The sequence below is a fragment of the Choristoneura fumiferana genome, chromosome 8 (assembly GCF_025370935.1).
Source record: "Choristoneura fumiferana chromosome 8, NRCan_CFum_1, whole genome shotgun sequence".
Taxonomy (NCBI): Eukaryota; Metazoa; Arthropoda; class Insecta; order Lepidoptera; family Tortricidae; genus Choristoneura; species Choristoneura fumiferana.
In genome coordinates this window covers 14,046,420-14,072,879 of record NC_133479.1, presented here as the reverse complement: position 1 = coordinate 14,072,879, position 26,460 = coordinate 14,046,420, and the positions used below count along the sequence as shown (strand labels likewise).

At 36.3% G+C, this 26,460-nt stretch overlaps 1 protein-coding gene across 3 annotated transcripts in view; it reads left to right on the top strand.

Moving 5' to 3' along the window:
- LOC141430577 (ATP-binding cassette sub-family G member 4) overlaps positions 1-26,460 on the top strand; it is a 65,093-nt gene that overhangs the window by 5,565 nt on the left and 33,068 nt on the right. For 2 of the 3 annotated variants that reach the window (XM_074091350.1, XM_074091351.1), the window contains one exon: positions 19,414-19,475. In XM_074091350.1, the coding sequence (XP_073947451.1) occupies positions 19,421-19,475 (55 nt within the window). In that variant the 5' untranslated portion in view covers positions 19,414-19,420. Of the gene's footprint in view, positions 1-7,993; positions 8,105-19,413; positions 19,476-26,460 lie in introns of those variants that run through there. The other variant, XM_074091349.1, reaches the window with a different exon arrangement.

Sequence of the window (26,460 nt, the reverse complement as noted above, 5' to 3'; positions counted from 1 at the left end):
AAACATCGTAAGGAAACCTGCACACACCTGTGAAGTAATTCAATGGTATGTGTGAAGTTCCCAATCCGCACTGGGCCCGCGTGGGAACTACGGCCCAAGCCCTCTCATTATGCGATTCGCTTTCTGGTGGGGTCACAGTTCTAACCTAACCTACTTTTCTGGTAGCGATTCGCTTTCTGGTGGGGTCACACGCAGCTCTAATCTAACCAAATCTAACCTACATAAAATTACTATATTAAAATGTGTTAATTTTTATTAAAATATGGATAACATAACGTCTATTTTTACATTTTCGTTGAAGCAAAATATCGTGAATAAATACACCGGACAAAAAATATTCTTTAAAAAATAATTCTATGGTTTGACACAATTGTTAAATAAAATAATTTCACTTTAAAATTCATTGAATTATTTTTCTATTAAATATGTTTCATTCAAGTAATTAGCAATTGAAACAATAATATTCTAAACATGAAACTACCGTGAGACTCACTCATATTAAATGATATTGTAACGGATATCTCACGTCTTAAACCGAGTTTAGCTCGACAAGTTTCGGGCTATTTTGTAGCCCTTCTTCTCAGGAGCACGCGACTCGGCGGCTGCCGCAACACGCACACTCACGTGTGTGACGTCAGTTATCCGTTACAATATCATTTAATAATATTCTACGTAAAAATACAAGGACTAAATAATTATATGAAATATTTCAGCGAAACGAAATTCTGTGAAATTTCTGTCTGTGAAAGAAGGGAACACCAATGTATTTCAATACAGAAATTTGTAAATGTTTAGATAGTTTAATGGGTCAAAAAATATTTATAAACTTTAAACAAAAGACAAAGTTATATTCAGTTTTAAAATATTTATTAGTTTTACCAACTGAAACTAACAAAAAAAATTACAAAATACATCCATTTTTATGTTTTTTACTAACAGGAAGTTTATGCATCTGAAACGGGCAATTCTTTCCAAAACTGCATTCTATTGCTAGGAATTATATTTTGCAGTGATTTTATTACATTGTTATTTTTTATTTGTGACGAAGACGAATCTAACGACACCTAATATTTTGAAATCCATCAAGCCGTTTAGGCTGCAGAGCATGCCAAAGAAATAGACATACATACATACTTATATACATAAATACAAACACTCGATAAAGATAAACCTCCTTCTGACGCAGTCGGGTAATATTTTTTACAATTATTACGACACACTTACCTACGTAAAACGTTGTATGACGTGTGAGAACTAAGCAATTCCCTAATTAGTGCTGGCTATTAAAACACTCGCTTAACCGTGTTTTATGATCACCGCCAATCATTGACAATTGCCTACTTTCTACACTTGTATCATAGATAACTATTTGATTGTGTCTGAAAAACTAATGGATTATTATACTTAATGATACGTAAAATAATGAATGAATCCTTATTTTAAATAATATCACTTGACACCTTAATTTCACTTATTTTTAATTGGTAAAACTGAACAATAATAATTAAATGGTTTACATATCCTGTGGAGTGGCAGCGCCATATTTAAAATTTACTGTCAAGCGGCGCGGCCATTTTGAAAAAAAAATCCTTGGCTGCAGTGACACCTACGAATTAATTTCGCGAATTCGCGAATTTTATTAAAAATATCACCAAAAAAAAACTACTTTTATTTTATAGATAAGCCTTACAGTGATAGTTTAGCATAAAATGGCATATCTAATTAAATAACAATGAATGACCTTCAATTTCTGTGAACTTTATTATTCATTATCAAATATCTGATAACCAAATTTTTCTCAGTCATGTATTAAATAACTATAATTACAAAATAAAACAATTACCTGTAGGAAACACTGATTTACTTCGTAAAATATTAATTTATTTACGAAACAAAGCCCTTTTATAGTCTTTCAATATCAAATAACAGTATAATACGAGGTTTCCAAAAATACCAGCGCACGGCAGCGGCCACACAGTGAAACTTGAGTAAACGATAAGAACGAAATTTCTTCCGTAGTGTTGTCGCGGCCGTTAATAAATGCCATCCTTGTCTATTTATGAACGCGTTCTGCAAGAATAAGCAAGCGAGATATAGGTCTACCAGTACTACAGGGAGCCGGTCGCTTGCCACTCAAGGGTTTTTGACAGCGTGCCGGGAGCCGGTCGCCTGCCAAACAAGGGTGTGCCGGGACCCGGACGCTTGCCACTCCAAGGCAAAACTTTCTCCTTACTTTGTCAACAAGAAAAACTTGCAATGACAAGATTCACTACGAATTGCACGGAGGGCGGTAACTCACTCAATAGCCAGAAAATTTTAGACTTATTTTGCGTAGCAATTACTAAGCGATTTGGTCGTAACTAGAGAGATGTCTCTAGATGGCTTCAAAACAGTATTTCAAATAAAATATTTTACAATTACTTATAATCTTTTTGTAACGATTGGGAAGTAAATGATTATACTGCTATTTGTCTTAGCAATATCGAATTACTGCCAAATGACTAAGTAAATTGTTGGAAAATTGAGATACCAAAAATATTCTTAGGGGTTTTTGATCATGTAGATAAGATACGGCCAATTTGCTTAGTTCATCTGATAGAGAATGTTTCAAGCTACGTCATGGTATAAATAACTCAAAAGTGTTTTTTTTTTTTAGATACTGCCAATTGCCTTATGAGGGCAGAATTGACGTTGTTTTGTTTACATTTAGTTAATTACCTAAACCTTTCAAGAATAAATAATTGTAATTTTGAACATGAATTCCGAAAAAACTCAGGTGCGAGCCGGGCTAGAACTTACGACCCGCTACACCTGAGAGGCCATGGGTATAAATACGTATAGACGAGGACATAAATATCTAACTATACAGCCAAAGCGTCAAATATAAATATAAAATGTACTTAATGCTAAAAATATATTTTTGACTGCGACAGTTACATACCATTACCAATATAATACGTTAGATTTAGATACAGGCTGATGTAGAGAAGTGATCAAGACCAAACTTAATCTATACCAGTCTATAGGTACTTCTACAGCGTGTATTTTTGATACTACCTCAAACTGTAGCCAGACGAAGATTTAAGTGCTGTGTAACGATATCAAAACAAATTGTTAATTTAGAATTAACTACCAGAGCGTAATTAATTTTTGAAATATTTTCGAGCAGCAATGTAATGCGTACAAAGCGTTCTGTGACATCTGTCACGTCAACAAGTGCGACGTTTTGAATAAAAACAAAGTAGTATCGCGTAGTGATACATTGCGTGCTAATTAATTTTGTACGGATAAAAATAAGTCTACATTTTTTATTAAAACATAATAAAATGTGATTATTAGGGCCTCCACTAACTGCCCTTAAAGTTTGAGGTAGTATCAAAAATACACGCTCTAATCTATACTAGCGTATAACTAGTATTATAAAGAGGTAAAGTTTGTGAGTTTGTGCGGTTGTAGGGAGGGTGGGGGTAATCTCTGGATCCACTAAACCGATTTTTGATGAAATTCGGTATATACAGATAGTTTGAGCCCCGCAAAAGAAAATAGATTAGTTTTTATCCCGGAAAATTGCATAGTTCCCGCGGGAATACGATAGATGAAGTCTACGCGAACGAAGTCGCGGGCAACAGGTAGTACCTATAAAATATATTTAGGGTGTTACCAAATCAATCGATCGATTATCGATCGACTGGCCCGGTAGGAACAATCTATCGACGGATACCGGTTGACGTCGATCGATTTATAAATCGATCGATTATCGATCGACGGCATCGATCGACGATCGATCGATCGGTCTGGTTGAAACAATCGATCGACGTCGACCAATCGGTTCTACCATCGATCGATGCCGTCGATCGATGATCGATCGATTGGTCTGGTAACACCCGTTAGGTTTCGAAGTAATTGGAATTAGTGAGATTAATTCTTTCGTTTTTATTTTTTGCAAGGTGCGATGTGGGTCAGTATCAAACAGTAATGTGAATTTAAAAACCGGCCAAGAGCGCGTCGGACACGCCTAAAATAGGGTTCCGTAGCCATTACGAAAAAATCAAGTAATATTTTTCTAAGGATTTTGTATTTTATACGGAATTTTTCAAGTTTAGGTATATTTTATACCTTAGGCTGCTATTTACTCTTATAATTGTTCCAATCGTTTATTTTACTTTTGACAGCTCGAGTACTAATTAAAATAGTGATGCCCTGATGCGTTACTGATTCGATTTCTTTTAACAATCGATTTTATTCATGAAGAAGTTTTAATCGAATTAACACATTCATTATTTTATTTTTGCTCAACATTTTGCATTGTTTTATAAACATTCACAGGTGTTTAAGTTACTTTATCTTACATATTAAAATAAACCATTTATGTTAAGTTAATATGTTTATCACTTCCGACGGTAATTTAGTAATTTTGTCAATATTATGAAGCGGCAAAACTGGACGCGGCATTGGTTGTCACTCACAACGAGACGCCCGTGGTAGGTATAATTAAAAATAGTATTAAAGTGCTTATTTTAGTTGTTTTAACTTTTTTATCCCTAAAGGCATAGGTATCAATGCATTTATAATTTTTTAATTTTTGATATAAAATATAATCACAATAATTTTCAATGTATGTTTTATTTATAAAATAGATAGATAGATAGATAGATAGATAGAAACTTTAATCGTCATAACAAAATAACATGGCTCTATACACGTTTTTGATAAAAACAAAGGAATAAAAATTAAGAAGACAAAACCAGGTTAACAATCATACAGAGAACGCAAAACAATATCGATATCGATTTAATTCAAAACGGTTTTATAGTCTATGGTCATTTATTACGAATGGGAAATCACTAGTGGGCGGTACCCGTCCATGAAGTACGGTATTCTCTGTAGTACATTGTACCGAAAATTATTGTAAAACTTCACGTGCGTGATCTGTCAAAAGTTAAATAAACGATTGGAACGACTGTAAACTACTAATAGTTCTCAAGCAAACTACGCCGTTATAGTTTTCCATGTAAGTTTGATATACTTGCTACCATCCTGAATTTGTTCAAAATTTTCCAACCACTGGTTTAGATTTTAGAGGGGGAGGGATACTCGATTTTAATGAAAATTTACACTTTAAAGTTGAATATTTCGCAAACAAATCAGTGAATCGAAAAATCATCTTAGCAAGCCCCTAACGGTTTTAAAATACCTATCCAACAATACCCCCCACTTTAGGGTTGGATCAGAAAAAAAAATCACCCCCACTTTACGTCTATGGGAGATAGCCTAAAAAAATTTTTTTAGAATTTTTTATTGAACCTTTTTGTCAGCATAGTTTACATATATATCCATGCAAAATTACAGCTTTATAGCATTAATAGTCCCTGAGCAAAGCCGCGGACGGACAGACATGGCGAAACTATAAGGGTTCCGTTTTTGCTCCGGAACCCTAAAAAAAAGTTAATGTTTCACGTAAATACGAATGGTAAACGACTTGCATACAAATTAACTTACGATTTGTATAGGTTTATCTCAATCACATCCACATCCAAAATCATCACAATGTCTTTGTCCCTTTTTCTTCCAAACCTCGTCCTTTTAATTGAAGTCGGGTTTCCTTATCCTTAGGCAGCAGAATATCCAGGCCTTATTATATACTACAAAGTTCAAAGTTAAAATTTCGTATCGCACCGTTTCACTCACACTATATAATTATCATTTTATTAGCATTTAAAGTCTATTCATTCTTACGTGTCTTACCATGTAAACAAACGTGTCCTTGTCCGTCCTCGTTTAAAATAAATATTGAAATCAACCACAACAATTCCGATTACCAACTATTATGATTGATTTCAATGCATTTTACGAAATCTCTACATTAAATATTAATTTCCAAATTTATGCATATCGATTTTTTTTTTTTTTATTTGATTGGATGGCAAACGAGCAAATGGGTCTCCTGATGGTAAGAGATCACCACCGCCCATAAACATCTGCAACACCAGGGGTATTGAAGACGCGTTGCCAACCTAGAGGCCTAAGATGGGATACCTCACGTGCCAGTAATTTCACCGGCTGTCTTACTCTCCACGCCGAAACACAACAGTGCAAGCACTGCTGCTTCACGGCAGGATTAGCGAGCAAAATGGTGGTAGCAATCCGGGCGGACCTTGCACAAGGTCCTACCACCTGCATCGATAAGCTGTCTTCTCCCAACAATACGATCATATAGACAAGCTAGACATTGCAATGGCAGATATTTTTGAGGTTATTCATTCGTTCCTTCGATTATTGAGGGCAATCTTATTCGAAATGATATTTTTCAGTGGTTACTTAGTTGATTTCAATACTTTGTGAGTTTCTTTAAGTATGCAACAACATTATGGCTTAGAGCAACGCGGGCTTCCTACGGAAGGGAGTAGCCATTCGCCGCGTTCCCCTCTGTCAAAGTACAGGCCCAACTAGGCATACAAATTTTATAAAACAAGGCGCGCTCGGATATCAAACTGACCGAATCGAGTCGCGCAAATGAACGCAGCAGTGCTAAAAATGCCGAATCGTTCAGTTTTCTGCTGTAAAAAGAGTTCTGGGACATCAAGCTTGCAAAAAGATGGTGTTACATTTCACATGTAAGTAAATTGTTATCGTATTATTACTATTTAATTACATTTAGACAACAAAGTCGTACAGTATTGTCCGATTCGTTTACCAACATCAAGTCTGCTAATCCGTACCAACTTCGGATCGGTCAAACGATAAATCCGACTTTTCGCCGATGAACACAGTGAATGTGTTAGTTTTGAGTCATCTGTACACGAATTATTAGTGTATTGTTGGATTATTTATGTGTTAACGTCATCATTACAGTCAGGTGGCAGTTTTGTTTTTGCATGTGAGTGTGCGGAACTGCACTTGTGTGCACATTTGCCCCCGCAACAAACGCCAGAACTATTTTAGAGGTAATCTACCGCTAAGGAAGGTAGGACGCCCGCGTCGCTCTAATCCGAGAAAAAAGTGTGACAGTGTCTTCGAGAAGTGTTTGTTTACATGATAAGACACGGAAGGATGAATAGACCTTAGTAGGAGAGGAAGAGGGGCAGTATGAAAAGAATTTCGAATTTCGAAGCAATCAAAGTACCTAGTAGGAACTACTTATATGTTTTTTCTCCTTTAATATGAGATTGTGTACAGTTCCCATATCATAACGGTTTATCAGTACTAGTAAATGTCTTCAATCCATAAGAGACTCGTGATTTGGCATTTTACATTCCCTTCTAAAAATAATGTTTTTATAATAAGTAGCACTGCAGTGCTAGTGGGCAGTACAACCGTTACATCCACTATTTTAGAAGCAAAGGTTCCGTTAGAGATCATTGAGGTTATTTTAATAACAATAACATTACGATGTTTAACGGTCTTTTGTACCTATTAGAAAGCACAATAAACGATGGAAGAGTCAATACTTATAATTATAAAGATTGAGATATTTTTTAAAGTTAGTTCTCTATTGCATCAGGTTTGACGTATAAGAATTAGGGTACCTACTACATTTGGTCGGTTATTACCTACAGTCATTTATTTGTGTAATTAAATGTAGGAGGCATAGACATACGGACGGATTGATCGACAGCGCAGGTTTAGTGTGGTATAAAATGTCGTATTTTCATATTTTTTGCTTGCTTTCAGGTCATCGTATTTTGCGTAGCCATAATTTTTAGTGACTAGACTACCACTTATTACTAGTAAAAACTTATACTAGAACAGACCATTTAATGGCATCATATGAAGTTATTTTTATGAGTAATTGTCAAAACGCTATTCGCCGACAGATTATGTAGGTACTTATAGCAATGATTGTGAGTTACGACGTCACTCTTTTCTCAATTCAACTAACTATTTATTTCTTTCCAGGCAATTAAAATATTAATTATTATTAAAATCTATTGAGCAGTTGGATTGGTAATGGCTAGAAATATCTAGCATGATGATTTGCTTGCCGTCGCGCGTCCCGTTATGATTTAATGACAACACAACGCATCAACGTGACACAAATGAGTCACAACAACAACGCATAGGATCAAATGATCCTAATAAAACAAAGAGCTTTGTTGCATCTACTGTAAGTATACACATTATGTACGAGTATACTGAAACTGTATTTACAACAAGTACATGATGTATGCATTGAAAATCAAAAATTTTACAGTTTTTAGGGTTCCGTAGCCCTCTACTGTAAAATTTTGCAGGGGCAAGGAACCCTTACAGTTTAGTTACGTAGGTATGTACCTTCGTGTGTCTGTATGTCCGTTCGTCTGTCCGTTCACAGCCTATCTAAACTGTTTGCCATTATACCAAGCCACAAAATAAATATTGAAAAAAAAAATGAAACTACGATTTGATAATACTTGTTAGATTCAAGTGTTCTTCGCTCTCTTGTCTGAGTCAAAATTGTGCTTCTATTTTTTTTTAAACTTACATGAAGAGCAGTTAGTTTCTGGAATTCTCATGAGAATTCAGTATAAACCCGGAAGCTCAATTCGACTGCTGCACCTAATTGTATACATATGCGATGCCACGGGGCTAGTGAATAATACTTTTTTTATTTAAGCATTGGCCAATTGAATTCCCAGAGCAGAGTTGCATTCATAGAAACCGCATATAGCTTTAATTTAAATAGGCGCAATTCACCAGTTGACTTCAAGCCCCATGTGGAAAGTAGGTGCAGCACAGCTTTACGTCCTATAAGTAATTCCATTGTTTTTAACAATCCACTGTAAAAGTAGCTAGTACCGGTTTTTGCGAACAGCCCTTTACGAGAGCCGGTAAAGCCATAATTGGTTTAACATTTATCTTCTTTGTAGGAAGTAAAAGGTTTAATTACCTACTGTCAATATCTTTTGTTTTTTGTATGCTTTCTTTGTTGATTGACTTATTTTTGCCAACAACTCGTATATTCGAGTATTAAATTTAACATTTTATACAAAGTCTTGATTGAAAACTAGCGAGGATCCGAAGTTAAAGCACAGTATATATATATTAAATGATATTATAACGGATAACTCACGTCGTAAACCGAGTTTAGCTCGACATGTTTCGGGCTATTTCTATTTTGGAGTGAGTCTCACGGTGGTTTCATGTTCAGTATATATATATAAGCTTATATACTGTGGTTATATTTAATCACTCTCCAAAAATTATTTTGATACGCTCCTTTATAAACTTAAGTAAAAAACTTGTTGAAACGACGCGGAAGCCGCCAAACCCAGAAAAAACACTGGTTATGTCATTTCTCTAAAATCGTTATATCCTTAGCAAAACTTCCATTTGCTTTTTTTTCAATACTTAAATATGATGTATATTTTTTACTAAAGCTTATTTTCACAACCGTGTTTTTCCCCAATGTTAATTGACACAGAAACGTAGGTTTAGGTTATGTTAAGTTTGCATCGACCCGAAGGGCCAAAACTACTTTGCGGAGCTCCGTCGACATCGACACTGTTTCTGTGTCGATTAAAACTGGGAAAGAACGCGACTGCGTGGAAATAAGCTTCAGTAAAAAGCATAGGCATTGGGAAAAAAACAAATGGAAATCTTGCTACTAGGATATACTTCACGATTTTAGGGAAATGATCTAACCAACCCAATATATAATATCACCTTCATTTGATGTTTGATAATGATCGTTATTTCTCAACTCCGGCAGACCTATGTTAAGCTAGTTTTTCTCGAGTCCAATGTAGCGCTGATTGCAATTGCTCGAAACGTTCTTGAAACTTATTGTGAACGGACCGTTGAGCAATGTTTGAGGTTCCCTATTTCAAATTTGTTTGCCGAATGCAATCTCTGTCAATAAACTTTTTGTGTACAATTAGAATTGCTCAAGCACACCAAGTTTATCAGCTTGTTGGGTTTGACATGTGCTTGTGAATCTCAAAGGTACAAGTATCAAACTGATTTCTTAATAAGTATCACGCAATCTAATAGCGGCAGCTAACACAGTCGGTATAAACGAAGGAATAACGATAGACATTGGCTCATCAATTTAACGTAAGTCTTCGATTCTCCGGCGCTATCGGTGTCTAGACACCTATGTTTTTTTTGATTGACTTAGAAAATAATTAGTAAATTGACTTACTGCGATCAACAAAAATAATCAATCGAATGTCGTTCATAACAAAAGCAAAAATCGTGTCAACGGCTGCAGCTCGTTAATAAGGCCCCATTTATTGGAGCATACTACCGCAGAATCAAAAGCAGCTATCGAATACATACCTGACAAAGAATATTTTTAAAGCTAGTCGTATTTTCAATAATTACAATGGAAATTGTGACGTATTAACATATTAATAAGGTTCAGTTTCCAACTTAACGCAAGTGGTCGCTAAATCGCCTCTACCTTATTATGGAAGTAGTAATGGTCTAAAAACTACTTATTACAGCAATACAGCTAAGCAATAAAAATGAAGTTTAAAGAATCGGTTCGTTAGGCATATCAGTCAGGATTAGGTACACATGTTGCAATATGATCTGGCCTTATGATAACACGAAACCGTTAGAATACCTGGCCTTGTAATATATTTTATTATACTCCAATCTTCGTAATTACGAAAATCATATTATGTTTGATGAACAAGATGATTGGTAAATATTTACACAAATGTATTATTTTAATATATCTACTTGCGTAGGTACTGTCAAAGAAATTGAATCACGTACCAGGGTGGAACCTTTGTGCTACCTAATGTCATCTTGACATCCCATATAATGTGCCAAAGAAATCATAGCGAAATTGGTTGTGAAAAGATACCACCCACCCTGGTACGTGATTCAGTTTCTTTGTCTGTACGAGGCAGTGGATAAGCGGTTAGAGTGGTTTCGCACTACGTCCAAATCGAATCCCATCCAAGTCCGTGAAAATATGGTCCAGCAGTCGTAGAACTATTTGTATAGTACTTTACGAACTAGACCCGATTTCCGTCACCCGATTTCACCATACAAATACTCGTAGCTCTACGACTATTACTTCGATCCGTATTTTCTTGGATTCGGATCGTTGTAATGCGTATAACCGCTCTGAGTTCAAACCATCTACCAATCTTCTTAGCTTGGTTGCAAATCGTGCGTAGCTAGTTACGAACCGCTCGTCCACTTCTATTGCTGACGGTTACATAATGCAATGCTCACAAAAAGAAGGGACCATGGGGAAAATGAGCTCAATGTTGTAATTAACGAAATTTGTGTAAGTACACTACGTCCTAAGCCACTTTACCTTTGAGTTTGTTTGGATAATGGACCTTTCCAAACTACGAATAATAATTCTTGAATTATTATTCGTAGTTTCCAACTGTGGTGTTAGACGGCGGAGTAATGTAATAATTATGAATATACAGTCGTAGTGTTTGTGTTTCTCAAATAATCTCTGATTTTTTGAGAGGTTAGGTAAGTTAGGTGAGGTAATACACAATCAGATTTTTAATAAATAAATATCACGGGTCAATTCACACCAATTGAATACATGTAATGACAGTTAACGTCTCTGAGTACTCGACCCTAAATACCTTTGTTTCTTTCTTATTTCATTTTTCATAGTTTTGTAAAGTGAATTTTAATTTTATATTTATTTTTATTGTTTTTGACATTTTAATTATTTTATTGTTCGTTTGATTGATTATTCCTATTGCATAAATTTTACTTAGATTTAAGTATATTCTTGTTTTGCTTTTAATTATTATAATTGATTTGAATTCTAATTTCACATTCTAAAATCAATTTTTTATTTTTTTCTGGCTGACAATTGATTGTAATAAGATTTATTTTTTGTATACATTTGACGATCCTTTTGTGAATTTCTTGTAATTAACTGACATGTGTTTATAATGTATTTTTTCAAAAGGTATTAAATAAATCTAATCTAATCTAATCTAAAAATACCAACAGTTAAGAGTCAAGTAAATTAAAATTCAAACCAGCAGATCGCTAAGTATATTAGGTAGAGCCTCGTGAGTTTTCGCGTGATTTATAAGCAACAAAATCTACACTAGGAACTATAAGTTTGACCGCTATGAGTGTCTGTGTGTCTGTCTGTGGCACCGTAGCTCTTAAACGGGTGGACCGAATTAAATTTTATTTTTTATTTGATAGATGGTTTTCTAGCGAAGGATCTTAGACATGTTTTATCAAAATCGGTTCAGCCGTTTCAAGATCACAGCTCTTTTGTTCGCTGCGGTAGGAATCTTAGACGCATAATAGCAGATATGTTATGTCGCGTTTGATTCCTTTTGATCAGTATTTGATTCTACATACAATGCAATGGTGGCAACACGATGAGCTGATGATGCAGCCAGGATATCCAACACACTTTAAAAAAATAAACCAGTTTTAAAAACATGAAATAAAAAAACTTAAATTAAAAATTAAAAAAACCCCGACTAAAAAACGCCAGCAAAAATAAAAAACGCAAAAAATAATTATGCACTACCTAGCTGTTGCCCGTGACTTCATCTGCGATGGTTAATACTTTAAAAATACAACATACGAGTATGTATGTACCTACTTTAGTTTCCTGTTAACCTTAGCGGTCCCTCGACACCGACGACGCCTAGATAAAAAAAATATTAGGTACTTATACTAAATTAACTTAGGCTAATTTTGAGGGAAATCAGCTTAGTCCCCGCGGGATAGGGATAAATGAATTCTTCGCAGATGAAGTCGCGGGCAACAGCTAGGTAGTGCATAAGCGTTTTTTTCTTCGGGCGTTTTATTTTTTTGCTGGCATTTTTTGGTGTCGGGGTTTTTAATTTTTTTATTTTATGTTTTTTAAACTGGTATACTATTTTTTAGTTTGTGTATGTGTTGTTAACGAAGAAAGAAGTTTAAGTATGTTGAAATTATTTCCAAAATTGGAGACTCATCTACAACTTATTAAATCTCCTCTCTTATAAAAAGAGAAAGATGCGTGTCAGAATCGTCGTCTCTACCTGCACTTTTGTTGGGAAAGAGGTGTGATTGTATGTATGTAGGTATGTTATGATGATGCTCGCGATCTTTTGTTTTGTGTATTTCCCTCTTGACAAGCTTAATGCTTGAACATTCGTAGATTCGATAATTGAATTGCGAATGTTTTCACAGCAGGTACTTAAATTGTGCAGCCTTGTTAGGCTTGTTGCTACAGAGCTTGTTTGCTCGCGAAAGTACGCAACGTTCTAGAGAGATCCGTTCGGCAGTGGAAGTAGAAGTCTCAACGAGTTTACTGCGTAAGCTTACTGCGGTTTGCGTGTACATGTCTGCATGTGGTATATATATGAGGGGCGGCTGAAAAGTTCTAAGCCTAAGGTAGAAAAAAATATTCAGATTTTTTTACTATTTTTATTTTTCAATATTCCCTTTAATTCAATGCATTTATTTCATTTTTTAAATAATGCTTTTAGACCGTTAAAAAATAAATTTTATTTTGGTTGTCCAAATGTTCCTGTACAGCCGCCTTCATTTCTTCATCACTGCAAAATCGCTTTCCCCTTAAATCTTTCTTCAAATTGCTGAATAGAAAAAAATTTTTAACAAAAAAGAAAACCGACTCCAAAAAAATAAAAAAATAACAAAAAATGGAACCGACTACAAAACCCTTGAAAATATTTTTCTAGGTAAGTAGGTACGTACTAGCTCGAAGTCGGTGCCTCAGCACGAGCCAGCAGGAGTGGGACAATTCACAATAGTCGTCTACCTCACCTACATACTATGGGCTTCAATCCCTCCTGCTGGGTCGTGCTGAGTCACCGACTTCGAGCTAGTACGTACCTACTTACCTAGAAAAATATTTTCAAGGGTTTTGTAGTCGGTTCCATTTTTTGTTATTTTTTTATTTTTTTGGAGTCGGTTTTACTTTTTTGTTAAAATTTTTTTTTATTTATCACTTTTTAGTGATTTGTAGCCAAAGAACATCTCACAACGATTCCATTAAGCTCAAACACGACTTAGTTACGTTGTTTTATAACAGAGTTCCGTTGCCTACCTTCTGGCTTCAGCATCAGATCAGTTCGAAAGAATCATTAACTTAAAGCTTCTTCTTAGTTGCTTATCTAGGTAAGTATATTAATCATGATAATTTAAATTTAACCCGTGCAATACTTGTTATTGATAGTAGTAGTTCCGTTGGTCAAATCTGGTCTTCATCATCAGTTCCACTTCACCAAATTATGATTTGCAAGAGCAAATGCACGAGTTACTGCTAAATATATTCAAATTACTATAGGTGTCCCTACAATATTTGAAGAGTTCCCTCGATTTCCTTAAGATCAGATCATCAGATCCTAATTTGCTGCTTATGGGACCTAATTGAAAGCATTCCTAGACGAACTCAAAAAAAAATTTTCAAATCGGTTCATAAATGACGGAGTTTTGAGGTAACAAACATTAAAAAAAAAAAAAAAAAATACAACCGAATTGATAACCTCCTCCTTTTTTGAAGTCTGTTAAAAACAATCGCTAGGGGCCAGATCTGGACTGTAGGGTGGATGATCAATTTCCTCGAAGCTAGTTTCCTTCAGAGCAAGTTTGGAAACATGAGCGGTGTGAACGGGGACGTTGTCTTGCAAAAAGAAAATGCCTTTGCTCAGTTTGCCCCTTCGTTTCTCAACTATGGCTTGTCGCACCTTTCTTAATAGCTCGGCATAATAAACTGCATTTATTGTAGAGCCTTTTTCCAAGTAGAAGAATACCTTCGCAATCCCAAAACACGGTGGCCATTAGCTTACACGCCGATCTTTGAACCTTGATTTTCTTCGGTGGCCTTTCACCCTTTTCGATCCACTGCATAGATTCAGACTTCGACTCTGGATCATACTTTCTGATCCATGTTTCATCAACAGTTACTATACGGGAACAAACTTCATCTAAACCATCTTCACACAGTTCTAAAAATGTCTGACAAATTTGAGCACGTCGTACTTTATCGAAAGCTGTGAGCATTTTCGGCACCAACGCGCACTAACTTTTGTCATATGCAAATGTTGATGCAAATCTCTCCAACTCTTTCCTTACTAATACCTTAGGCTTCAGCTATTTGCCAAACCCTAATGCTCCGATCCTCTAATACTAACTTCTTGACTTTTTATTTTCTTCAGTCACAACGGTCACAACCGATATTGGCCTCCCTGAGCGAGGATCGTCTTCGATCGACTCCCGTCCAAGTTTAAAAAGCCGATTCCATTTTTAGGGTTCCGGAGCCAAAATGGCAAAAACGGAACCCTTATAGTTTCGCCATGTCTGTCTGTCTGTCTATCCGTCCGCGTGTTTGCTCAGAAACTATCAATGCTAGAAAACTGTAATTTTGCACGGATATATAAGTAAACTATGCCGACAAAATGGTACAATTAAAAATTGAAAAAAATAATATTTTTTTTTAGGGTACCTCCCGTAGACGTAAAGTGGGGGTGTTTTTTTTTCTCATCCAACCCTATAGTGTGGGGTATCGTTGGATAGGTCTTTTAAAACCACTAGGGGTTTGCTAAGACGATTTTTTTTCGAGTCAGTGATTTTTTTGCGAAATATTCAACTTTAAAGTGCAAATTTTCATTAAAATCGAGCGTCCCCCCCCTCTAAAATCTAAAGTGGTGGGTGGAAAAATTTGAAAATATTCAGGATGGTAGTAAGTGTATGAAACTCAAGGAAAACTATAACACCTAAGTTTGCTTGAGAATTTTTAGTAGTTTATGAGTAAATAGCAGCCTAAGGTATAAAATATACCTAAACTTGGAAGATTCCGTATAAAATAAGAAATCCTTAGAAAAATATTACTTAATTTTTTCTTAATGGCTACGGTACCCTATTTTGGACGTGTCCAACACGCTCTTGGCTGGTTTTTAACACTGGTATGAGAAGGGCCTGATGCGCCGTAAATACTAGCCAGTTCTTCAAAAATACTTTTCGGTGATTTGTCACTTTTCGTGAGGAACTTAAGAGAAGTTTCCCTGTCGGCCGCGCGGCCGCGTTAGGTATTCGTTTGGGATATTGCTGTCTTTATCGCTCGTAGCATAAGCGCTCGCAGCCGTCCCCCCCATGCCTTCCGCAAAGACGTCCGTGATTAATTTATATTGAGATAACTGTAGGCTTTTCAAGATTTGGGCGGCTTAATTTTGGGTTTCGTTGTCTTCATATTATACGAAAAGGCACAGAAATCAATGATATTTTACAATCAAGATATTCATTATATTTTCTATGCCTGTGGTTTTTCGATTTTTGTAAAAATGCTTTATTAGTCTGTAATTTTCGTGCAAAGTTGACATCTTTTTTTTGTCGACTTTTGAGCTCCTATAATTCTGATATTACACGTTTATATGAAAACCTGAAAAACCATAGGCATAGATATTTACGTCTGGTCCATACTTACAAAATTTCATCTATTTCTGTTGCCTTGTTTTCAAATGAGACCGGGACTACGTTTGTATGGAGAATCGAACGAAGAGACTTCTCTTAATGACTCCAATTTTCGTGATATGCGTTGATAATTCACACATAATGACTTTTATCGTCGGATATCTCGAGATGTAATAAAAGAAAGATGACATTTTTTTCTTTTAATTATTTACTTTTAAAATGGCCAGTACCGCTAATACATATGCAACCTCAAAGTACCTTAGGCTTAGAACTTTTTACTCGTATGAACGTTTGATGCTCGATGATTGATCAAGAACGAATTGTACCGACTTTAAAAAAGTTTCTGTTCAAAATGACATTAAAAAAACGGTAAGTAGGTACGGTAGTATTGTGAAATAAAACATACCTCCTTAAAGATTTGCGTTCAAATATTAGACAAGTAAATATTGTACAAGCAGTTCACTTAGTTTCCATATTTGATAAAAACTTTGCTTCATAGTAGAAATCAGGTTTAGAAATATAGCCAATGCATTTCTTTGTTAAACAACAATGGCCACGGAAACCGCATGGCTCGGAGAAAGCGGAACCGGTTTCTAGAAACTTCCGAGATAGTGAACTCGTTCGTAATACCTATGTATTATTCACAAACACGACATGCTTAATATCAAGGTCACAACTTTGGTAGCGAGAGTTAAAGTAATAATGAATGACTTGTCTTTAATTTATGCAGGTTATTCACACGCTACCTAGTCTACGGACGAGACCAAGACGTGACCTCAGTATATTTTTTGTTTGATAAGAAAGGTGCGTTTTCATCGGCGAGGCGAGACGAGGCGGGGCGAGATGATAATCCTGATAACCCCTGTATTTTTATTATTTTTTGTAAAATTTATGACGGTGGAAGCATTCTACACTTCCACTGAACGTAGATATAGTTAGTGTTTAGTTTTGTAACTAAGGGTCCCCATACATCCCTCCCTGTGTTATTATTATTATTTTTTGTAATTTTTTCTTTAATTGTATACTTACTGTAGTTTTTAAGTATTTTATTTGTAATTATATTATTATGAAAAAAATACTTTCTGCCAAGTTTCTTGCGGCGCATTCTTCTTGGCAATTATGGTCTTTCCGAAAGCGCTGGTAGTTTAAAAATGACGTGTAAAAGTGCCCATTGCGGCCTATTTACTGAATAAATGATTTGAGTTTGAATTTGAATCGAAATTTGTATGGCAAAATTTCAATTCTCTCCTGGTGCATCTTCGGTGGAAACAGTAGGTAGGTAGATTGGAGAGGATGTGCGATGTGCGATACGAGTTAAGTTTTTTGTTATTGTAATAATTAATAAATAAATAATAAATAAATATCACGGGACGATTCACACCAATTGATCTAGTCCCAAAGTAAGCTTAGCAAAGCTTGTGTTATGGGTACTAAGCAACGGGTAAATATAATTATATAGATATATACTTAAATACATAATAATATTAAACACTTAAAACCCGAAAGCAAACATTCACATTTTTCATACAAATATCTGCGGCGACACGGGAATCGAACCCGGGACCTCAAGCTTCGTAGTCAGGTTCTCTAACCACTATAGGCCATCTGGTCGTCAAAAATAATTAACCGTATTGCTGCGCTCATAGTGCCTCATAGACATATTGCGCCAACCTGCGGAATATACAGAGTGGGCCCTTCAACAGCAGCAAATAATCAAAACATATCGTTCTCGTCAAATTTAACGACTTTAGCTCAGCGACTTTAAAATTAATTATTTTTTATTCCTATTATACTGTAAAGTATATTCGAAAGAAGATATTCTGTGGCAATGTGAAGCAACATCACAGAATATATAATAGTACTATACTAACGTACAGAATAGCCACGCTCCGCCCCGCACCGATTCGAGTTACCCCACCCCTCAAGCAGATTGCAGGAAAACCGCAGGAAAGCAGTCGGGTGCGCAACGCGATGTATGTCGGCCGCACAGCACTAATTTTGGGACCAATAATTTTGCGAATTGGTAACGGTACCCTACCTACTTCCTTTTATAAACAATAAAACCAGCCAAGAGCGTGTCGGACACGCCCAAGATAGGGTTCCGTAGCCATTACGAAAAAAATCAAGTAATATTATGTGAGTTATAACACAATTAAAACACTTACTACAGTCTTAAAAAGAGCGTATCTTCACGGCACTTACGTCCTTTTGTTGTTACATCTTGTAGTTTTCGAGTAAAATGCCTGTGACATACGGACGGACGGACAGACAGACAGACAGACAGACGGACTTGACGAAACTATAAGGGTTCCGTTTTTTTCCATTTTAGCTCCGGAATCCTAAAAATGATTTCAAAAACTATCGCGATTAATACATGAATAACCTACTGAATAATTCGTTTAAGTTTGTAGTAGTATATCTATTGTCATTAAAATAATAATACTTAAATACACATACAGACACATTTTAAGTAGGTTTGAATAATAAATAAGATTAACGATTATATTTATTTAAGCGATCGTCACGCCTCGTTGGTGGAACAGCACCTTAACCTACCTACCGTATTTAACTTCCTTAAACCCTTAAACTAATAATTACTTATTATAAATTCGAACGTAGCTTTGTCTGTCTCACCGATGTTTATTGCTTTTTAGCCAACCCAAAAACGACGTGTAACGTTAATAAATGAATTTGGATCGTTGGGGCCAGGGCCACTTTTGGGGAAGTAAACTAGAAAATTTTAAAAAACTTTTGCAAAATACACTGTCAAGCTGTCGTGTTACATTTCAAACGAAATTTATCCATATTGTTAAGGTTGCCTGGAAGATATCGCTCTGAAGCGATAAGGCCGGGCATATCGCTTCCCTAGAAAATGTTTCATGTTCTTCTGTTTCCTGTACTGGTTACTACGTATATGTACTATTGTGATAATACGAGTATACTAACAATAAAAAATAAATTAAAATAATTTCGATATAATACGTATTGTATAATAGCGATTGTTACTTTAAATAACAGTATCAATTAGGTATTTCATACACGGTTTGTTTGTTTCAGTTCAACAATGGATTTGGAATTCCGTAACCTGAGGTACACGGTCTACAATCGGTTGAAAAAAGGTACTACTTTTAAAATAAATTAATGTTTTTAATTCCATTTTGTAACTTTTTGTAATGAAAAGCCATGTACAGTCGCCATCAGATATTTCGGAGCGGTCAAGGTGATCAAAAATATCGATACTTGAATACCTATACTCTACGGTAAAGGAGGATGATAAATGATGTTTGATATTTTTTAATAATTATAATTTATTTAGAACGAGTAAGTAAGGTAAGAGCAAGAACTTATTCACTATGTGTTAGTATAATAAATAATTAATTCAAGTACCAACCAAGTACCAATATTGGGTCCATATTGACTCTCATAAAATTCTTATTCCTATTTTTAAATTTACTACCGATTTGTGTCCATAATAATCACTCTTTTTAAATTTTTTCCTCATATTTTTTTTTGTTTAGTATTTTTTATGACTAACATCGGAACTCAAACCAGACAGTGTTCATATTTTTTTTACTCATAATGTCATTACTTACTAAGAACATAATTATCTCAACTCATAATGCTGTTTTTCAGAAAATGTTCCTTCATAACCGACACATTTCATAATTTTCTTATTAATAATGGCATTCATAAGAAAATATCTTAACTTATAATATTGTTTTTCATAACGGTAGTCGGTAACTACCTATTCAAAATAAGATTAACTTATATTCTTATATCGTTAATTAATTATATTAAGTATAAAAGTATATTAGTTAAAAACACTAATACTTTAAAAATACAACATATTATGTACTTTAGTTTACTGTTAACCTTAGCGGTCCCCCGACACCGACGACGCTTAGATAAAAAAAATATATTACTAGGTACTTATACTAAATTAACTTAGGTAAATTTTTCGGGATATCAGCATAGTCCCCGCGGGATAGGGTTAAACAAATTCTTCGCAGATGAAGTCGCGGGCAACAGCTAGGTAGTGCATAATCATTTTTTTTTGTCAGCGTTTTTTTTTTCGGGCGGTTTTTTATTTTTGCTGTTTTATGGGTTTTTAATTTTTTTTAATTGTATACCTACTCATGCAGAATTACAGCTTTTTTTGCAGAAGCAAACGGACAGACGGACAGACAAGCGAAACTATATGGGTACCCTGTGTAGGACTACGGAATCCTAAAGAGTATCATATAATTAGCAATGACGCTTAGTTATAAGTAAAAAAATAGTGATTAATTTGCTAATGATTTATTTGTGATGCTCATTGCTACTGTTAATTATTAAATAAACGAAGATGATAAACATTATCTAATTGCTTTACCGCAAAACACTTAGCACGAGTAAGATTTGCCTAACTTTTTATAATATGATTTGTTAACGGTCCAAGTTGACTTTTTTAAACGACTACCGGGTTTTTGTGGACATAAGCTTTATTAAATAGTCATGGTACCTGTTAAGTTGAATAATAGGTACTATCCCATCACAGTTACAATGGATTTAATTCTTGGCAAATTTACTGGAACTTGCTTTCAAATGGTTGCTTTTAGGGTCTTTACATACCGCGTCTTTAAAACGCGTTGTCGACGCGCGTTTGTATCGATAGAAACGCGACGCGATAAGCACGGTGCGAGTTGTATGGCTGTATGCATCGACATCTTATACCTTACGGAGAGAAATACGCGCTGTAAACGCGCGTTTAAAAAGCGCAGTTTTGCAAAAGTTTTAGGCGATGTTTAAAAATTGTTCAATGACGACAGTTTTGCGGAAGACTTTTTGTCACGACGCCTATTGTCACAATTATAAACTTTGACTTTGTATGCAATCTTATTTAATGTGTTTTGTGGCAATAAATGTTTATTTCTTTCTTTCTTTCACAAATTACGATTATCGAATTGTTTTTTAACTTTAAATTCATTATTTCCTTTTTGTATATTTAATTAAGGTAGGTGAAAAAATTTGAAAAAAATCAGGATGGTAGTAAGTAAGTATATCAAACTTTCAAGGAAAACTATAACGGCTAAGTTTGCTTGAGAATTATGAGTAGTTTAAGAGTAAATAGCATCCTAAGGTATAAAATATACCTAAACTTGGAAGATTCCGTATAAAATACGAAATCCTTAGAAAAATATTACTTAATTTTTTCGTAATGGCTACGGAACCCTGTTTCGGGCATGCCCAACACGCTCTTGGCCGGTTTTTTTGAACTACTAGCGCTTTCGGAAAGACCATCATTGCCAAGAAGAATGCGCTGCGAAACTTGGCAGACCAGAGGGCCTACTCCAAAATTCGAAAATTCAAGTTCGTATCGTACCGCCCGTTCACTCTCGTATTAAACCGTATAAGTGTCAGAGGGACGGAACGACACGAACTTTGATTTTCGAATTTCGTAGTAGCCCTGCAGTTTACACAATTGGTCGTTTTGCAAGGACAAACTTTTTTTTTTATGTAATCGAGCTGAAAAAAAAAATATTATTATTTATTGTGAAGTTTAACCGCCAAGAAGTGCCCCCTCCCCCCGTCAGTGAAAATAAAATTTCATAAGTACCTACTACGTAAATACATATATATTATAGTCGTATATAACATGTGATCACAAACACAACACACACACACAAACAAACATCACGCCTGTATACGTTACCGCTTCGGAGCCACTTTTAGCAATATTAGGTTTTAAGATTGCCAAAACGGTACAATAGTGACAGGTTGCTAGCCTGTCGCCTACGGTATACCTAAACCTATATCCTCAGTTGCCTCTTACGACATCCACGGAAGAAATGGAGAGGTGTAATTCTAACCCGACACCACACGGGTGATCAACATATATGGAAATATAAATATTTATTGTATGAACTACTGCAGTGATCTTATTTTAGCGTTTATTTTGTTTGCAGCATCCTGTTGATATTGCCGGATATCGCATGTCCTGAATAAAATTATGCACGTTGTAATTCTCAACTAGGGAACTAACGCGAAATAGAACTAAACCCTTATACAGCGTGTGACCCAGAACCCGGGATAATATTAAAAACAGAGGCTCTATACTCGTAGGTCACCGGTAATTGGATTATCATGGTCCCGCTTAATTTAAATCAAAACTTTTTTTTTTAACTATATACCGGGTATGGCCTGTAATATGAGCAAATAATTAAAACAAAGACCATACTCCTCAAACTGAACAACATTACTTCAGCGACTTTTAAGTATAATTAGTTTTTTTTTTTCATTTTTATTACACTTTTAATACAAATATCAAACATTTTGCTTTACATTGCTTCTTCGAAAAAACTTTAAAGTGTAATAAAAATAAATAAAAAACTAAATTATTTTTAAAAGTCGCTGAACTAATGTTGTTCAGTTTGACCAGTACGATCTATGTTTTAATTAGTTGCTCATGTTACAGGCCACACCCGGTTGTAGACTGTTGTATAAATAAAGTTTTTTTTTTACAAAAAAGTAAAACCGACTACATAATTTTTTTCTTTATTTCTCACTTTATAGTGATTCGTAGCCAAAGTACACCTCACAACGATTCCATTAAGCCCAAACACGACTTAGTTATGTTATTTTATAACAGAGTTCCGTTGCCTACCTTCTGGCTTCAGCATCAGATCAGTTCGAAAGAATCATTATCTTAAAGCTTTTTCTTAGTTGCTTTATACCTAGATAAGAATAAATCATGATCGTTTATAGACGAGCGAGCATTACTTAGCTTTGATGACTTCCATTGGTCATCTTCGGTCTTCTTCATCAGGTCCAGGTTACCAAATGATACTTTCTGAGTGTAATTGCTCACCTTAATGCTAAAAATGCCAAAATCGCCATAGGTGTGCCTATAAAAATTTGAGGTTTGCCCTCGATTTCCCTAGGAGCCCATCATCAGATCTTGACTTGGTGCAATCGGACCACCTCAGAAAAATACTCTTTCGAATAAAAAAAGAATTTTGAAAATCGGTCCTCAATTGACTGAGTAATTGGTGAACATACATAAAAAAAAATACAAACATTGGAACATAGAACCTCCTCCTTTTTTGATGTCGGTAAAAAAAGAAAATTGTAAAATTATTGACTGACTCAAATTTGCGTCAGCGGTAGAGTGCAGGTATAGTATTTAATAAAATATTTTAAAGAGGTGTCATACCGACAACATATTTTTTTCTTTATATTTTTTTTGTGTACCTAATTTGTCACTAGAGTTGTTTTTCAGCTTATATATTAACTAGCTTTTGCCCGCGACTTCGTCCGCGTGGAATAGTAACTTTGGAAAGTATTTAATTTATTTAGGATACCTATTCTGCCAATAATAGCACATAGAAACTTCTACGGCTTACTGAAAATAACCATTTCAATACATTGCTATAAATATAAAGTATTTTTTTTGTTTATCCATCCATCCATGTTCTTTAGTAAAACATAAATATTTTGCGGGTAGCCACTTTTAGCAAAACGACGTGTACTCTACCCTGTCAACACAAAAGGACTAATTCTTCATAGTGAACTCTTGACACCTTACGTCCTTTGTATTGTAAGTTAGGAGGGTAGGATTACAATTAAGACGGCATTTTAGCTACACATAGTTCCGATAAATATACTTATAGTCAATTTGTTTGGAATTCCGTTAGAACTTTCATCCCCATATTTTCAAGTAAATAGGTCGTAATTTGAAAAGCGCCGGAATAAATGATTTTTAGGGTTCCGTTCCTCAAGAGGCAAAAAATGAACCCTTATAGGATCACTTTTCTGTCCGTCCGTCCGTCTGTCTGTCAAGACCCTTTATCTAGCGGAGTATCGGTATCGAGTTGAAATAATAAACCCCTTAACTCAGGTCAATAGTCCCGAAAGCTGTGAAAAAATCAAACTTCTAAGTCAAGGCAAACAAAAGCTACAGTCATTAAAGAGGTGTTTTCATACAAAGCGCCTTAACAGAAAAAGTTATAGCGCACTGCCGGCTGTCTTAGAAACTTGAAATTTTGCATAAAGGTGGCTCTTAGCACAATAAATAAGAAAAAATCTGAAAATCATAAATTTTTCATGATGACCTCACATTGCGTACATTATTCTTATGAGCTTAGAAGGTTCTGCTAACACTGCATCATCCCCTCTGCTAAGATCCCCTCGCAGGTAAAGTTTTCAAATGAAGACCTTTTTCATAAACATTTTTTTTTGTTATTCATCATCATCGATCATTATCACCACAATCATCATCATCATCACCAATCATCATAATCAGCACCAATATCATCACCATCACCATCAATCAGCTCCACAGCCTCCGCTCCGCTCAGCAGCGTCCGCTCCGTTCCACTGCCTCCGCTCCACTGCCTCCTCTCCACAGCCTCCGCTCCGCCAGCCTCCGCTCCGCTAGCCTCAGCTCCGCCAGCCTCCGATCCGCTCAGCAGTGTCAGCTCCGCTCTATCCGTTGCCTCCGCTCCACCAGCCTCCGCTCCGCCAGCCTCCGCTCCGCTAGCCTCAGCTCCGCCAGCCTCCGATCCGCTCAGCAGTGTCAGCTCCGCTCTATCCGTTGCCTCCGCTCCCCTCCGTTGCCTCCGCTCCACTCCGTTGCCTCCCTGCCTCCGCTCCGATGCCTCCGCTCCATTGTCTCCGCTCCGCTCCACTGCCTCCGCTCTGTTCCGCCAGCCTCCGCTCCGCCAGCCTCCGCTCAGCTCAGCAGCGTCCGCTCCGTTCCACTGCCTCCGCTCCGCTGCCTCCTCTCCACAGCCTCCGCTCCGCCAGCCTCCGCTCCGTCAGCCTCCGCTCCGCCAGCCTCCGCTCCACCAGCCTCCGCTCCGCCAGCCTCCGCTCCGCTAGCCTCAGCTCCGCCAGCCTCCGATCCGCTCAGCAGCGTCAGCTCCGCTCCGCTGCCTCCGCTCTACTTGACTGCCTCCGCTGCAGCCTAGATTGTCTCCGCTCTATCCGTTGCCTCCGCTCCACTCCGTTGCCTCCGCTCCACTCCGTCGCCTCCCTGCCTCCGCTCCCATGCCTCCGCTCCATTGTCTCCGCTCCGCTCCACTACCTCCGCTCTGTTCCGCCAGCCTCCGCTCCGCCAGCCTCCGCTCCGCTCAGCAGCGTCAGCTCCACTCCGCTGCCTCCGCTCTACTTCACTGCCTCCGATGTAGCCTGCATTGTCTCCGCTCCATCCGTTGCCTCCACTCCACTCCGTTGCCTTCTCGATTTATCTTCGAAATGACTACCTTCCATATACACTTTCATCCCCTATTTCATCCTCTCATAGGTCGAGTTTTCAAAAAAGGTCAACCAAATATCGATTTATTTCTTAATAAGTGCCTAAATTCCAAGTTTCATGGTTTTATCATCAACAGCGACGAACTTCCACCATATAAACTTTCATCCCCTATTTCAACCCCTTAAAGTCTTTTTTTTGCGATAAAAGATAGCCTATGTTCTTTCCCAAGGTCTATTCTATCTCTGTACCAAATTTTATCAAAATCCGTTCAGCGGTTTAGGCGTGAAAGCGTAACAGACAGACAGACAGACAGACAGAGTTACTTTCGAATTTATAATATTAGTATGGATTATATGTTTTCGTACTCACGTTGGAAAGCTTTAAATTTTGATCATCCACTCAAAAATATTGTTTTTTTTTCAGTTAGCGCATTAAAGCAGTTTATTTTAGAAACCAGCAAACAACAAAACAAACAGCAATTTAATCAATTTTCCTTCTAATTAAAAAAAAGGTAGGACGAAGTAAAATAACACACGGATGCAGTCGGGAAATACCGCGGTGCTGGGTGCTTCAACTCTAATTAGCACCACACCATTAGGCCACAAAAAATAAAATATATAAAACCTATAAAAAAAAATAAGAGCCAGATGCATTATGTGAACGAACACATGAAAATGAAATGTAAAATGTACGTAGTACGACAGTACTTAATCTACCAAGAGAAATACACATATTTTTCTTGTGCCTATCTGTGCAGATACGTAGGGCAAGTTTTACAAAAAAACGTGATTTAGGTACAGTATAGAAATAAATGACAGTGACCTAGATAAGGTACCAATGTTCGCACGATTCCGATGCTAATGCGATTC